Source organism: Miniopterus schreibersii (genome assembly GCF_964146895.1).
Source record: "Miniopterus schreibersii genome assembly, chromosome: 4".
In the NCBI taxonomy this organism is placed as follows: domain Eukaryota; kingdom Metazoa; phylum Chordata; class Mammalia; order Chiroptera; family Miniopteridae; genus Miniopterus; species Miniopterus schreibersii.
The window spans coordinates 48679917-48695481 of record NC_138105.1 but is presented as its reverse complement, the minus strand read 5'-3'; the positions used below and the strand labels follow the sequence as shown (position 1 = coordinate 48695481).

Below are 15565 nucleotides of genomic sequence, written 5' to 3'. Positions count from 1 at the left end.
GACTTGTTTTTAGAACTCAGCTTAAGGTCAGTAGCCGCAGGAAGCCTTTCTGTCCCCCAGTGTGATTTAGATGCCCCCCTATTCCCATAGCATCTTTACAGTGGCACTTTCCACTCTGTTCTGTAATCTTTGATTGTCAGTCCTTTTTGCTAGTCTCCTTAAGCAGAGATGATCCTTCAGTGCCTTGTTGAATGAGCAAATGAACTTTGATTTTTCTAAATATTCTTTAGAGGTAGGGCTAAAAACTTCCTAAAATTGGGCCTTTTATAAACTATATATAGAACATGAAAAAATAGTTTTTAGTACAGATTATGTTAAATAATAAATTGGTGTTATCATTTATACATTTATTATTTATACTTTCTATTCCCTGTTTTATTCAAACCTTAACAAGTCTTCAAACCTCACAAATTTAAATGGCTTTGTGTAGTGGTTAAGAGACCTCTGGAGCTTGAATCCTAGTTTCACCAGTAGTGGCACTTCAGGCTGGTTATTCATGTTTAACCTTGGCTTTCCCAGCTACACATTTTGGGGGCAAAAAAATCATAATCATACCTACCTCATAAGATTGTGGTGGGGTCTAAATGAGGTAATACATGCAGGTAAAGCTCTTGCATAGCATCCTCCTGAAAATACTGCTGACTTTTCTCACCCTGGTTATTTGCGAACCCAATGGAATTTATAGAATTGCAGAGTGGTTTTATGTTCTCAGAGCAGATGGTAGACATTGTTCATTCTCCACATTGACGGAGGAATCACAAATTAGTGATGTGGAGGAAGGACAGATTATGGAGACATTGTGCCTCTTTTTATGACTCTAATGCGGGACCTGCCTGATGTCTCATACAGCATCATGAGCCATTACATTGGAATCACCCATGAGCTATACTTCAATCTAAAGGGCATAGCAAGTTCATCACCAGTGAGACCCAGGTCTGAAGTCATCACCGGTGCTAGAGGCGATGATGTTTCTCGAAGTTTTTCCTAGACTGGAGGGAAAATAGATGCCAATAAGTTCCCTGAAAAGTTTTTGTATGAGCTTCACAGAAACAAGTTTGTAAGCAGTGTGGAAAACTAACAGAACATGGTTAAACTCTTGTGAAAATGTTGCTTATAAGCTTCTGCAAACTTACAGAAGCAGGCAGGCCACCTCTGAGGAAAATAGGCAGAATAGTAGAGGTGGGGCCATATGTGACCTATGTATGCTATACACATAAATTCAGTGCTCAGACAGTCAAAGTGCAGTGAAAGGACTTTTGATTTCACCACACTTGTTTCAGCCATTGATGACATGACTATAAGTAAAGTCACTTTTAGAGTTGGCACTTTCTTGCTTGTTCTGGAATAAGCATTGGCAAAAGTGTTTTCTGTTTGTTTGTTGTTTTGGCCGAAAAGACAGTTTTATTTAGCTGGAGAATCTCACCTAGCAGCTTGGATAGCATGTAAAAAGTGTTTGCCACATGTTTGTGAATGAATTAAAATGGATAGTTTAGAATTGGAGGTATGTTTGCTGAATAATGGTTTGTTTAAAGTAAAATAATGGTTTAAGGTAACAAAATGCTTTTTAATTTTATACATGGAAATATTTTCTGGCCTTAAGGAAGGACATATTTTACATTGGTTAAATTAAGCTTCAAATGCCCAAATGCCTTTAAAGCCGTGAAGTTATATATAATTTTACCTTTGTTTGATGACCCCGGGTCATTTTAAATATGTATTTTTTTGGTACCTCGACCCAGTTTAGTTTTGTGCATCTGTTTTATCTTGTCTTCATCTTAATGTCAGACTGCCATTTGCCATTTCTGCTGATGCTGTTAATTCAAACATCCTCTCCTTGAACACTCCATTGATGGTTTGCTGCCAGCAATTTCCTTTAGGTTGAAGATCCAGTAATCAAGGTTGGAAATATTTCTCTGTTAAACAAAGGCAAGATTCTGAGTAAGGGCCACAGCATATTGGGTCTTCACCACAAGTTTTCTAGGTACTTCCTGTTTAGGAATCCTGTACTAAAGAATGGTAGTTTTTAGTTAGTCTCACTTTAGAAAAGTGGGCTTTTACTGTAATATTTTTGCATAGGATGCTCAGGACGTTTATTATTGGAATTATTAAAAAAATTTTCTCTCTGCTTTGTAAACAGTCAAAATTTGCTGTGCGATGTCACAATTGTGGCTGAAGACATGGAAATCTCTGCTCATAGAGTGGTGCTGGCCGCCTGTAGTCCTTATTTTCACGCCATGTTTACAGGTATGAAATATTTTAGTTATGGGTATTTTTTTAAATGTATATAGATCTGGGGTTTTCTTTCTGTATTTTTAAATTAACATTATACTTTTATGAAATTAAGCATTGTAATGCAAGAAAATACTCTTGCTTTGTTCCAGATTCCTCATCTTTGTTCTCATTGTCATAATCGTGTGTGTGTACGTTACATACTCACAGCTCTACCCTCCATTTTCTCCTTCACATTTATATTTACATACATTGACTAGGTTACTGCCTTGCCATTTATGATATGAAAAGGCAATACTAATCAAGTGGGACTAGTGAAATTTTTATGTCCTGGGGGTCCCTTCGGTCTTTTGGTTTACATCTTATTTGTTAATCCTGGACACTTGTCTAAACAGAATCTCCAACCTTGTAAGAGGAGGGAGGGTTCAGTTAGGAATGTGTTGGCTCAGTTTAGGAATTCCCTCGTAAAGCGCTGTCCTCTGAAACTGCCATTGCCATTTCCTTGTCAGTATTACTCAACCTTTGGAATCATCAGTCACTTCATCAGTCTGGGCTTTACTCTGTTGCTTTATCAATCTGTGCTTTAGTTTCCTCTTTCAGAAAATCGGGATGGTAATATTACTTCTTAGGATTTTTGTAAAGATTGAATTAGATCATATATGTGAATTTCTCAGCACTTTGCTTGGGACGTAGAAAATGCTCAATTAATGTTGGCAGGAATTATAATCGTTATTATTATTGTTTACTCTCAATTCCTAAATGTCTTTACTCTATATTCTGTAAGAATAGAAGATTGAGAAAGTCTTAGACTAGACTTTTTTGATACTTTATTTTCCATAGTTACAAAAATATAGGGATTAACTTAAAACTACAAGATTAAGGTTAGTTTCCTTTCCCCTCAAAAGGCAATACTTTCTGAGCCTTAAATATCCAGAGACACGGATGCTAGAGATGGGAAGTCTCATGTCTTTATCTTTCTTCTCTCTGTTTCTTTTATAATCTAAACTACATCTCATTTTTCCTTTTTTTATTTTTTTTGTCCAATGGTTCTCAACTCATGTTTTAACTGACATACAATGTGTGAATATGTGAGCTTTGCCTGACAGGAATGGGGGGCCCTGAAGACATTTTGAGTCTATTATTCCTAGTGTATCTTAGTTAACTGGCAGGTGGGTACTTCTTGCAGTTCAACGTGTTTTTCTGCCTGAGAATACTTGGTCAGATTTTAGATTGCTGTGTGCTAAGGTCAATGCAAAATAGGGACACTGTGTTAATTTCTGGCACATACAAAATGTGAATTGAGTACTTCCATTGTGGGGTGTTTTTTCTTAATAACTTTATTGAGGCATATTTTACATAAAACTTACCCATTTCAAGTGTGGAGTTCAGTGAGTTTTAGTAAATTTACTGAATGGTACTGTCACCACCGTAAATCAATTTTAGAACACTTTATTTCTACATAATGTATTTGAAGTCTATTTAAGTCATAGTATGTATCATCGGTTTGTTACTTTTAATTGCTGAATAGATTCCATGGTATGAATATACCACATTTTGACTGTTCATTTACCAGTTGATGGACATTTGGGTTGGTTTCAGGTTTTGGGTGTTACGAATAATGCTGCTATGAACATTCATGTATAGTTCTTTGTGTGGACAAATATTTTCATTTCTCATGGGGATAGATATCTAGGAGTAGAATCGCTGGGTCATATAGTAAATTTATATTTAACTTTTTAAAAATCTGCTATGCTGTTTTCCATAGTAACTGCACCAGTTTATTTTCCCACCAACAGTGCACAAGGGTTCTCATTCTCCAACTTCCTTGCCAACACTTATTCCTGTCTGTCTTTTTCAAAATTGTAGTCATTTTAATAGGTGTGAAATGGCATCTCTTGTAGTTTTAATTTGCACTTCCCTAATAACTAATGATGTTGAGTACCTTTCATGTGCTCAATAGGCTAGACTGTTATGGGTCTTCAGTAATAGATGCTATTTACCTATCTGAAAATCTTTGTACGTTTTCTTCTACTGATTGACTGATATTCAACAGTTTGGAAGAGATTAGGTAAAGAAGAGATGGAGATTTGGTCTAGGTGGTTTAGTGTACATACTATATTCATTTAAGATTTGCTAGAATATGAGTCCATTGTCTCTTTGTTTTCTTGGTCTGAAGTTCTGTTAAAGTTTATTATAAAAAATATAGTGAAGACCATCGAGTAGACCTTTGCATATTTCCATTCTGTCGTATACCACATATATTTATATTGTCTTGCTCAGTGGATAATCAGAAGTGTTTACAGTGGCACAGGGTGTTACCCTACTCTTGTTTTCCCATGACTAACCTCTTAGAAAATGGGGAATATGCAGATGATCTCTCTTTGCCCTTGTTTTTAATCTCCCATAAACTGTAGGCGAGCTTTCCTTTAAATTATATCACCTAAAAAAAGAATCTGTTACTCATCGTAGTTCCAAGTATTTGGATGGAGAAGGGAGGTGAAAAGTAATTCCGTGGTATAGTCACAGGCTTTCACTTGGTGAAGTATGGGCCTGTTTAGAGCAAGGCCAGGTTAACTGTTACTTGAGGAAGAATGTATCAAATTGGGTTATTGTGTTTTTTAATTATGTGTTTGTTACAATTTGGAATTTAAAAAACTGTTTTTCTTACAATTTTGATGCTAAAGTATCTGAAGCATAGTGGGGAAATATTGAATTTTAATTTTTATTCCTTTTTTGTGTGTCTGCTTTTTAATGATTACTTTTGTCATATTGAACATGATTTGGTAAGGTAGATTAGAATAGGAAAAGATAGATTATCATTTAAATGATTAAGAAGGGAGAGTCTTTAAAAAGCTGTATGCATGGTTATATTCATCTAAGATTCATACTTTCATTTCATGCTCAATAGTTACTGAGCATCTTCTTGTGCTAGGCATTGTCTTAGGCTTTGGGGTCATAGAGATGAACAAGACAGACAAATCTCTGTACTCACGATTCTCATTGGGGAGAGGAGAAAAGGTTAGAGAGTAAATGTAAAAAGATAATTTCTGATATCACTGAGTACTGTGAAGAAAATGAAATGGGGTGTTGCACATAAAGAGCATAAGTTAGAATAGGTGTTTATTTAGTCAATACCTAATAGAAAGCTTCATTTAAACCCATATAAATTATAAGAAATTATATTCTCTCATAATTGAAAAGTAGGCTGGGCACTAGGCATAATCGCATTTGCAGCTTAAGACTTTTTCATCAGGAATCCACTTCGTTCTGTCTCTCCACCCTCTATGCTCAATAAAAATTTTATCCTAAAGTTGCTCCCCTTCCTGCATGCAAGATTCCTCCCAGAGTGGACCCAATATCACGAGGAAGGAGGAAGACTATTTCTCTCTCTTTTAGAAGCTAGGAGACCTTTTCCAGAAGTTACTCAAACTAGACCAAAACTGGCAGGGGAATGCAGTTCCCATGTTCGCGTTAGATTAGTTGTGGAACTGGGGAGTTACATACCAGGACCACCACAGAGTGGCTAGCAGGGCATTTGGGCCAGCTTGCCAGAATGAAGATAACGTGTGTCAGTAGCTTCTTTGTAACCCAAGACTAATAGCAAACAAAAAGGCAATAATGATTAGCATAGATGACAAGTGGAACTTGAGAAGTAATGGAATAAATTTTATTTATTAAGTGTAGCTGTAAGTTTGTCATTCACTTCTTAGGGTTTCAGCATACTAGAAGCTTCTGTATTATATTTTTATGGTTTTTAAAAAATATTTTTATGTGCTAAACAATTACTGAAATTAGAATGATTTTTTTATTGAAGTGAATTTTATGTTTTGCTCTCTTAAGCCTATTTACTTTTTAGAACTTCAGAATGGATAAAGTTACCAGTGTGTGCTGGGCTTTAGGAGTCCTGATTAAAGGTCTTTGAAATGGAAATGTTCCTATTCATACCTATGTCCTTAAACTTTTCCAACTTTGAGGACTTCATTTCTTTTCTCAGAAAAAGTAGAGATGGTTCAGAGTTCACTAGTGGAAGTGCTTTGCTCAGCCTAGAACGTTTGGTGGATGTTCAACAAGTGTTTGTTGACCGAAATACCCTTGTTCAAGACTAATTTAAGTGTTATTATGTTAAGTAATGATGCTACATCTTAAATTGGCACTTGTTTAACTTTTCATTCTTCTAGTCATTTGTTCATCAAACCAATGTTTATTGGGTATTTATCATATGTCAGGATTATAAATAGGGAGATAAGCAAGATGTCATCCCTGCTCTCCAGGAGCTCAAGAATCCAGGGGGGCCAGGCCGGTGTGGCTCAGTTGGTTGAGTGTCATCCTATGCACCCGGAGGTCACCTGTTTGATTCCTGGTCAGGGCACATGCCCATGTTTTTCACTCTTGGTCCCCAGTAGGGGCGTGCAGAAGGCAGCAGATCGATGTTTCTTTCTCATTGTTGTTTCTATCTCTCTCTTTCTCTCTCCCCCTTTCTCTCTCTGAAATCAATAAAAGCATATTTAAAAAAACAGTCCAGGTGGGGACAAGTAGGTATTAGTATGACAGAGTGGATTTGCAGAAAGTACCCAAGTGTCCTCACTGTGAAAGCCTAACTCCTCTGTGGGTCACCAACAGGTAAGGCTAGCTGGAGAGATTGCAGCTGAATCTGAGAGAGTGTGTGGGGATTGGCGTGGGGAACGAGGGCACGGGGAGACAGGACAAAGCTCAGAAGAGGCGTTATGGTAGGAAATTGCTTGGTGCGTGGGGAAAGTACAGAAAGTTCCTTTGTGTTATATTTTAAGACTGAAGTGGGAGAGAGAGGAGGCTGGATATTGAAGCGGGCGGACGTGGAAGGGTTCACATGCCTGGACGGGGAGCAGCTGAAGGTGTCTGGGTGCCACTGTCAGATCTGCAGAGTCCATTCTGGAGGCAGGGAAGAATTAGGAGGTCCCTGCAGTGGCTTGACAAGAGGCAGTGAGAGCCCCAGGGGCACAGTGGCAGAAGGGATGGAGAGGCAAGGGGATTGGTTTGAGATCTACCTGAGGTTAATTTTGCAGGCTTTAGTGAATAATGGAATGGATGGGTGGATAAAGAAGGAAGAGGGGTGACTCTCAGGTTTTCAGTGACAGCGTCTGTGGATATCCTAGTATAGCTTCAGAGTTCTACATGATCAAAACACAGAAAGCTAATGAGAGAGAGAATATGGGAAGATAAAAATAATACAAGATGAACTCTCTACGTATCATTGGATATCTTTTTAAAATGCATTGTCAAAAATAAACCTCACAAAACCATACTGTTTAAAGATTTTCTCTATGAATACACCAAGGGGCAGTAAGTAAGGTAATATGTTACAACTAGAGTTAGATCGAAATAGCTTACAACTCTCTTTAGTATGTGTTTTGATTCTTAGTGATTACTGGAATTTTTAAAACTTATAATGCAATCTGTGGCAAACTGTTTTTGTTACTGTTTTTGTAAATTAATATGAAAAATAAAGATTAAAACGTTTCTGAGGCAGTATATGATTGGGATTGAATTTGTTTAAAGTAGATACCCACATTTTTTGGGGAGAGATAATTTATATTAAAAATGACAAGGAATATATGAATTAGTGAAGTGCATCTTACAACAGTACTTTAAAAACTATAATATTAACTGCTTGGCAGAGGACTATTTTGCATTTATATATGTAAATTAAAGACAGGCTTATTTGTGTCTAAGCTAAGTCATGCCTAAATCCTGAGGGGTGAATTCAGTCCTTGAGAACTAGGCACATGGCTTTATGTTTGAGCAGCCCTGGGCCCTGCAGGGGCTTGCACATCACAGGGGCCCTATAAATCAATTAGATGTGGCTAATTCTAAAAGTCCACGTGGGAATGACCAAAGTATCTTCACTTTTGGCACAGAAGAGCTTCCAGATGATACAAATCTAGTCTATCCATGAGAACCAGAGAGCGTAGGAGAGGGGGAGGTGCCTTATATGCAGATGAAGAATTATTTTTCCGTGTTTCTTAACCCTTCCCCACCTTTAAGGGGGGAAAAGAAAAGTGCTACAACAGCGGACACATAACTCAGTCCCCTGTCTTCCTGCTGTATAGACATATGTACCTTTTTCTCTTAACCATCTCCCTTCCCCTGTGATACTGATGGATGTTTTCCCCCCTGGGAAGTAGCAGGGTAGTTTTTGAGATATTTAGCTCTTAGGAGAACAGCTTCTTTCTGAGATCTTGTCAGAAATAATCCCCAGGGGAGCATGCAGTTAAATGTGCATCACTATTATTTCTTTGCTCCCAGGGTTTGTGTTTGCAAAGAGATTTTGTGTAATTATGGATTCCCCTAGGCATTTCTTTTCTTTTTTAGAATTAAATCTATCAAGGTAACATTGATTAATAAGATCATATAGGATTCAAGTGTACATTTCTGTGATACATGATCTGTATCTTGTTCTGTGTACCCACCACTCAAAATCAAATCACCTTCCATCACCATATATTTGGGCCCCTTTACCCTTTACTAACCCGCACCCCTTTCCCTCTGTAACCACCATACTGTTGTCTGTGTCTATGAGTTTCAGTTTTATATCTCACATATGAGTGAAATCATATGGTTCTTAGCTTTTTCTGACTAACTTATTTAGCTTAGCATAATCTCAAGGTCTATCCATGTTGTCGCAAGTGGCAGTATTCATCTTTTCTAATGGCTGAGTGTATTCCATAGTATATGTGTACTACATCATCTTTACTCAGTCCTCTGTCTAAGGATACTGTGGTTGTCTCCAGGTCTTGGCCACCGTGAATAATGCTGCAGTGAACATAGGGGTAGGCTTTTCTGCCAGTTCACAGTTGCTGACGGTACACCAAATCTGAAAAAGAACTTCCAAGAAATCTTGGGGCCATTGTGTTTTTTTTCTAACTGGAGATGCCTGATTAAGGTGAAGATGAGGGACTCCATCATTTTTCATGCTGCTGCTTTTATCTTTAAAACCTGATGAATTCTACAGTCCAGTCTTTTTGCTCTCAACATTGTTTTTTAGACTGCCCATGTCGTTTCTAATTGAAGCTTCCTTTCCCCACCATTCACTTGCTTATGTCTTGCCTTGTCGTGGGTCATTTTGTTGTCCACACACAAACCTGCTTCTTACTGTCCTAAGTCCCTTTGGTTTAGGGGCCATCCCTTCTCCTTTTTACTTCGTTTCTTTCCACAAGAGAGGATTTTATTTATGATACCTGAATACCTAATTAGTTCAGTGGGTAGTGGGAGGGAGGTCTTGTACCACTTTTTAGCAAGGAGTGATGTAGAAGGGTATCTGGCTTTAGTAATAAATGCTGATCTGAAAATGACTTCAGGATGAAGTTACCATAGATGACGAACAGGAACAGAACTTAGGCTAGAAGATCTTCATAACAAGCCTTTGCCATTAACTAACCCTTTTGCGATCCCTCTTTTGTCTTGCATTCTCTCAGCATTTTATGTAACCTGTGTTCTAATTGTTTCCTGCATGAGAGTTGTGGCCTTCCCTGACGGCAGAGCCTCTGTGTCCATTGCAGGCCATGCACTGCACTGGTGTGCTTGTTGAATAGATGCTGCTAACCAGTTGGGTCCTTTTCAGCAAGAGCTCATTGCTGTGAGCCAAAGGGGGTAACATTGTGACTCTTGCACAATCATAAGTAGAAATCCAAAAAGAAAACAAAACTGCTCAGAAGAATGGCCCCCCCCCCCCAAAAAAAAAACAACAACCGTGGACAGTATCAGGTGCTGAACTATGAGACAGGTGTTATAGTTCATGCAGTTAGACATGTGGCATGTTCATTGTTATGATGTGATTTTTCAGGTACAAGTGGTGACAAAAGTACATCTAATGGTTTGCTCAGGTAAGCTTTTAGGGAGGCAGAGGAGTGTTTTAGGCCTGAAGAAAGTGGCTGATAAGTTGCCTCCTGAATACAGTGAGTGGCAAGAAAATGGGTCAGTCTGTCTTGGCATTGATATTTCCGCAGAAGTGTCTTGCTGTAACAGTACTCTTACTCCTTTGTGTTTTAGGTGAGATGAGTGAGAGCCGAGCAAAGAGAGTTCGAATAAAAGAGGTAGATGGCTGGACCCTGAGGATGCTAATCGATTATGTTTACACTGCAGAAATCCAGGTTACAGAAGAAAATGTACAGGTAAGATAAACACTGCATACCATTTAGCACTTTATACATGCCAGTGTTCTTTTCCTTTCTTTTCTTTCATTAAATTTTTTTAAATGTTGATGCTATTGCAGATGTCCCCATTTTCCATGCTGTTTTTTAAAATCAAAAGTGCATACCCACCCAGAATACGTTTTGTACCAAAGGAATAGAATTTGTTGTTAAAACTATTTCTAAGAGACATTGGAATGATTTTTAATAATGTTTCTGATTTCAGTATTTTTTATATTCTTAAAGTTCTGAGATACAAATCTTTTTGTTCTGTGAATGATACTTGTTCTTTTATGAAAACAGTGTCGTATTCACTTAAAACTACTGATTGATGCTGCCCACATTTGTCTTTATTCCCTTGAGGGTTAAAGCCTACAAAGGATGTTTTTGACTACCAACAGCCTTTACTTCTTTTATTATTTTAGCATTTCTTTAAGTGCTTCTAGAGTTTAGCTAAAATTAGACATTGCTTCTTTCTTACTTTCTATAAAGAACAAATGTTTTATCTATATGATGTAAATGTTTAAATAATACAGATGTATATAGCTTAGAAAATGAAAGTCCATCTTTTAAATTCCCCTTCCCTTTACCCCCACCCCAACCCACACACATTGATCTACTACTCTCTTTCCTCAGAGGGTAGCCTTTGTTGTGAATTCTTTCAGACCATTTTCTGTGCAGCTGTGCACACAGACACACACACCATGTTCTTGATATAAGTATATTTTTACCTGTTGTTGTGCAACTTGCTTTTTTCACTGAACAAAGTGTGTTGGACTTCTTTACACATCCATACTTAATGTGTCCAGCTCATTCTTTTGTGTGGTACCCCATATGTTAACCAGCATATATGATTTTTCACCTTTACAAAATGCTGTAGTGCATCAACATTTTTACATTTGTATCTGAAACTTTTGTGGGATAGATTCCTCAAAATGTAATTGGTGGGTCCTAGGGTACATGTGTATTTTAATTTTTGATAGATATGCTAAATTGCCATCTAAATGTTTTTATTTATTTATTCTCCTTCCAACAGATAAACTGTGTTTTGAGGACCACAGAAAGAATTAGGGCTAACTTCTTCAGAAATAATCTCTAAATTCTACTTGCACAAATAGGAAATTGTAGGTTTAGTCTTTTGTCCCTTGTAATTAGCTGAAATGTGCTATAAAATACTTGAATGGGGAGACTGAAATCTTTGCACTTTAACTTGTTAAGACCTGCTGTTATTAGATCTGAAGTATTGGCAGTGGTGATCTTTCCCTGGTGGCCTCATTAACCTTTACTTGGAAGTCTTGATCATGAAGTAAGACATTTGAAAAACTTTGGTTGATATTGAAGTGGTGTATTAACTTGTGAATCAGGTACGAGGTGAACATTTCTTTTAACATGGGGGAAAGTGTTTGGTACGTGTCACGCAATAACAGTACCAACATGTCACCTCAGTCTGGTCTTTTCTGTATGGTTATGCTATTTGCTGGATTCTGTGATGTTTTTTTCAACAAGACCTTATCTTGGGTTTCTTTTTACTCCTTTTTAATAATTTGAGTGTGTGAGCCTCATTGTGTTCTATATCTGACCTTCAACAAATGAATTACAGATTGTTTTCTTTGATTCACACAATGTACCACATGGAGGGAAACTGGAAAGGATGATATAGGCCTAAGAGACTAGACTGTGTGAATTCATCCCTGAATGCTGTTTGTAGTAGTTCTTGTAGAGGATGCCTTTCATGTTTCTTTTAATAAGTATCTCGTTCTAGTCCTGAAATATTAGTCATCGCAGCCTTTTAGGAAACCTCTTGCCATTCTGATTTGCCTTTTGTGTATATTGTGTAACTCTTACAGGAATACAATCAAAGAGTTGTATTTGGCCCACTTATTAAACGCTTAACATTCAGATAGTTGTTTTTTTTGTGTGTGTGGGAAGAGGGTTGTCTCTAGAGCATAGGGGTATCTTGGTATGTAAAGCCTTATTTTACATCCCATTGAAAAATACTTGTTTTGGAAAAGGTACTTTGGAAATAAAAATTGATTAAAATAAGCTGCCTTTTCCACAATAAGTATTTTTCAGTGAAATACAAATAAGGATTTATCTATCAGTATTTTTGTCTGTCTATACCTTGTTAAATCTTTGTGCTGTTCACCTTAAGGAAAGGTGCGGTGTGGTGGGAGGTATCTGGTGTACTTATTCATGTTAAGGTAACGTTTGGAACAACCCCAGCAGAAGCTGTGCTCTGAGTATTTCTGCTTCGAGAGTGCTGACAGTGGAGACAGAACTGTCTGTAATTCAGAGGTTTATTATTTTAGGTATATTTTCTCATTAGACCTATAATCAAATCCCTTGTTAGGTGACCTCCCTTTTGTAAGTTTCTGTCTTAGTAATAAAGTGCAATTTTAGGATAGCAGGTATATCAGTGTTTGACTTTGGGATTGCATGTTTTTATGTAGAATTATAGTCCTGTAGAATGCTGAGGTCCAGCTGTAAGAGTTAGTCAGTAACAGAATAGGACCATAACCCTGGTTTCCCTGATTCCTAATCTAGGGTGCCTTCTGTGACACCTACAGTCTCCTATTACACACATTAAAATACATGTATATAATAGCTGTTTGAAGTGAAGGTTGTAACTTTGAGTCAGAATGAGGGAATGAAGTAATTTGAAAAATTGACTCCAGAGAAGAAAAAATTGTTGCTGTATTATATAAGTACTGGGCTTTAATTCTTGGCTATTTAAGGTTTTCCTGTTTGTGTGTGTGCTGCTGTTATTTTTTTGTTTAGGATTTGGGTATTTTATTTACAGCAAGGCTGGGAAATACTTTGAGCCAAGTAAATTTAAGTTGGTTTATTTTTTAAAAGAGAAATAAAAGGAGAATACATACCTTATCATGACCATACTTTTAATTGAACTTTGTGTTGTTCTTGGGTAATTTAAATTTAGCTTGTTTCTAGAGTTTTCAGTCAAATTTTATAAACTTTACGAATCTGGGAACAGGGAAGATAACGCCAAATGTAACTATAAAGTAGGCTTTTAAACATTTTAGGGTCATGGACTCCTTAGAGAATCTGATGAAAAACTGGATCCGTTCCCAAGAAAAGTACACATAAGCGTATATGCACAAAGTTTTGCACACACTTTGAGAGAATTCATGTACTCTGTTGTTTCTCCACCTTCCTCATTATTAAGAATACTTGGCTTTATGTACATATGAAGGGTTTTCATGTGGGTTTATTTTCAGCTATGTTGTGCTGGTATTTTACATATTCACTACCAAAATAGGTAGGTATTACACTATTTTTTTAAAATCTCACCTGAGGATATTTTTTCCATTACTTTTCAGAGAGTGAGAGGGAGGGAGAGAAGGAGAGAGAGGAACATTGATGTGAAAGAGACACATTGATTGGTTGGCTCCTACATGTGCCCTGACCAGGGTGGGGATCAAGCCTGCAACCGAGGTAGATACCCTTGGTCGGAATCCAACCTGGGACCCTTCAGTCTGAGGGCCAACGCTCTAGCCACTGAGCCAGACCAGCTAGGGCTACACTGTTTCCCCCCGCCCCTGCCTTCCCTCTGAGATTTTGCAAATAAGGAAGCTCGGGAAGGTTAAGTAATTAGTTCAACATTACACAGCAACTATTAAGTTGTAATTAACTAGTATTGCTTAAAAAGAGAGTTTATAAATTCAAAAATAAAAATACTTTTCTAACTGAAAAATATTTTTTTAAAAAAAGTCTTTATTGATTTCAGAGAGAGGAGGGGAGAGAGAGAGAGAAATGATCAGCTGTTCCTGCATGCCCCGCACTGGGGATTGAGCTTGCAACTCGGGCATGTGCCCTGACAGGGAATCGAACCTCGATCTCCTAGATCATAGGTCGATGCCACGCTGGCTGGGCGAAAAGTATTTTTTATTACCTCAAAATTATTGAAGATTTACTCTTCTTCATTTGATGTGTTAACACTTTTGGAAAGTCCTAAAGGAGCTTGAAATTTTCAAAAACATTTACTTCATTCCCAAATTTGTAGTTTTGTTACATACATTTTTCTCAGCATTTGGGTATTTGTTTTGGCTTGCTAAAAGTAGGTAAGAGCTTTTCACTTGATGTAAGTGTGAAAAGCAAAGAGAAAGATGTTAATAGACAATGTCAAATGTAAGTAAATGCTCTTGTTCCCAAGTATTGTGAGTGTTCAACTACAGGTTCTGTCTCCATTAGAACTTTTATCATCTCAGAAGATTTTAATAAGCATCTGATGCTGAATGAATGAGTTTTAAACAGTTCATGAAAACTTATCTGTTGCATAAATTGAAATTATTTGAGATAGAACATCTCATCCTTTGAGAAAAGGAGCAGAATTTAAATGAGGGTTTTTTCAAGAGACCTTTAAAATTAATTTTTGGTGAGGAACCCATGAGAGTGTTTAACACAGTTTCAGTACAGTTGAAAATTCAATAGTGTGTCCATTTTATTGGTGGTGTAGGACAGGTTGGTTTTGTTTTAGACAGGAAGTGCCAGGAGTATGTTGTTCAGCACTCTACCCACGAATCATTCCTAAAAGGGGAGCATCACAGGGAAGAACTTCCATGGAAGGAGGCCTGTTGATATGGTTAACTGCTTATCAAATACATACACCCATTAACCCACACCTGAATCAAGATATTGAGCATTTATAACTTCAAACCTCTTCCCAATAAATCCCTCCCTCCTGACTTCAGGCAATCACTGATATGATTTCTCTCTAATAGATTAGTTTTTCCTGTTGTGGAACTTCTTATAAATGGGATCATATAGAATGAACTCTTTGAGGTGAACTTCTTTGGCCCAACATTAACACTTAGAAGATTCATCTGTGTTGTAGCACAGTTCAGTTGTTTGTTTCTTTATTGCTGAGGATTCCATTACATGGATTTATGTGGCATGTTGATGGACAGGTATTTACAGTTTTTGGCTCTTGTGAATAAGACTTAAAGCACTTTGATAAGGATCATTGAAAACAACACATATTGTATAATTAAGCCCTGTTTGGAGTCAGGGAGAGGCAACAGTAAGATGGATGAAGTTATTTAATTACCTATTAAATGTGACTTTATTTTTTTATTATTATTTTGTATAACTCTGCTTTTCTATCATGTATTTTCTCACTTTTAATTCTCCAGCAATAATTTGAACTTATTTTA

The 15565-nt window shown here is 37.2% G+C and overlaps 1 protein-coding gene across 2 annotated transcripts in view; it reads left to right on the top strand.

Annotated features, from left to right (window-relative positions):
* The window catches only part of KLHL2 (kelch like family member 2), an 80729-nt gene that overhangs the window by 19310 nt on the left and 45854 nt on the right, over window positions 1-15565 (top strand). For both annotated transcript variants that reach the window (XM_081136742.1, XM_081136741.1), the window contains exons 3-4: window positions 2138-2244; window positions 10255-10376. In XM_081136742.1, coding sequence (XP_080992868.1) covers window positions 2138-2244; window positions 10255-10376 — 229 coding nt within the window. The remainder of the gene's footprint in view (window positions 1-2137; window positions 2245-10254; window positions 10377-15565) is intronic.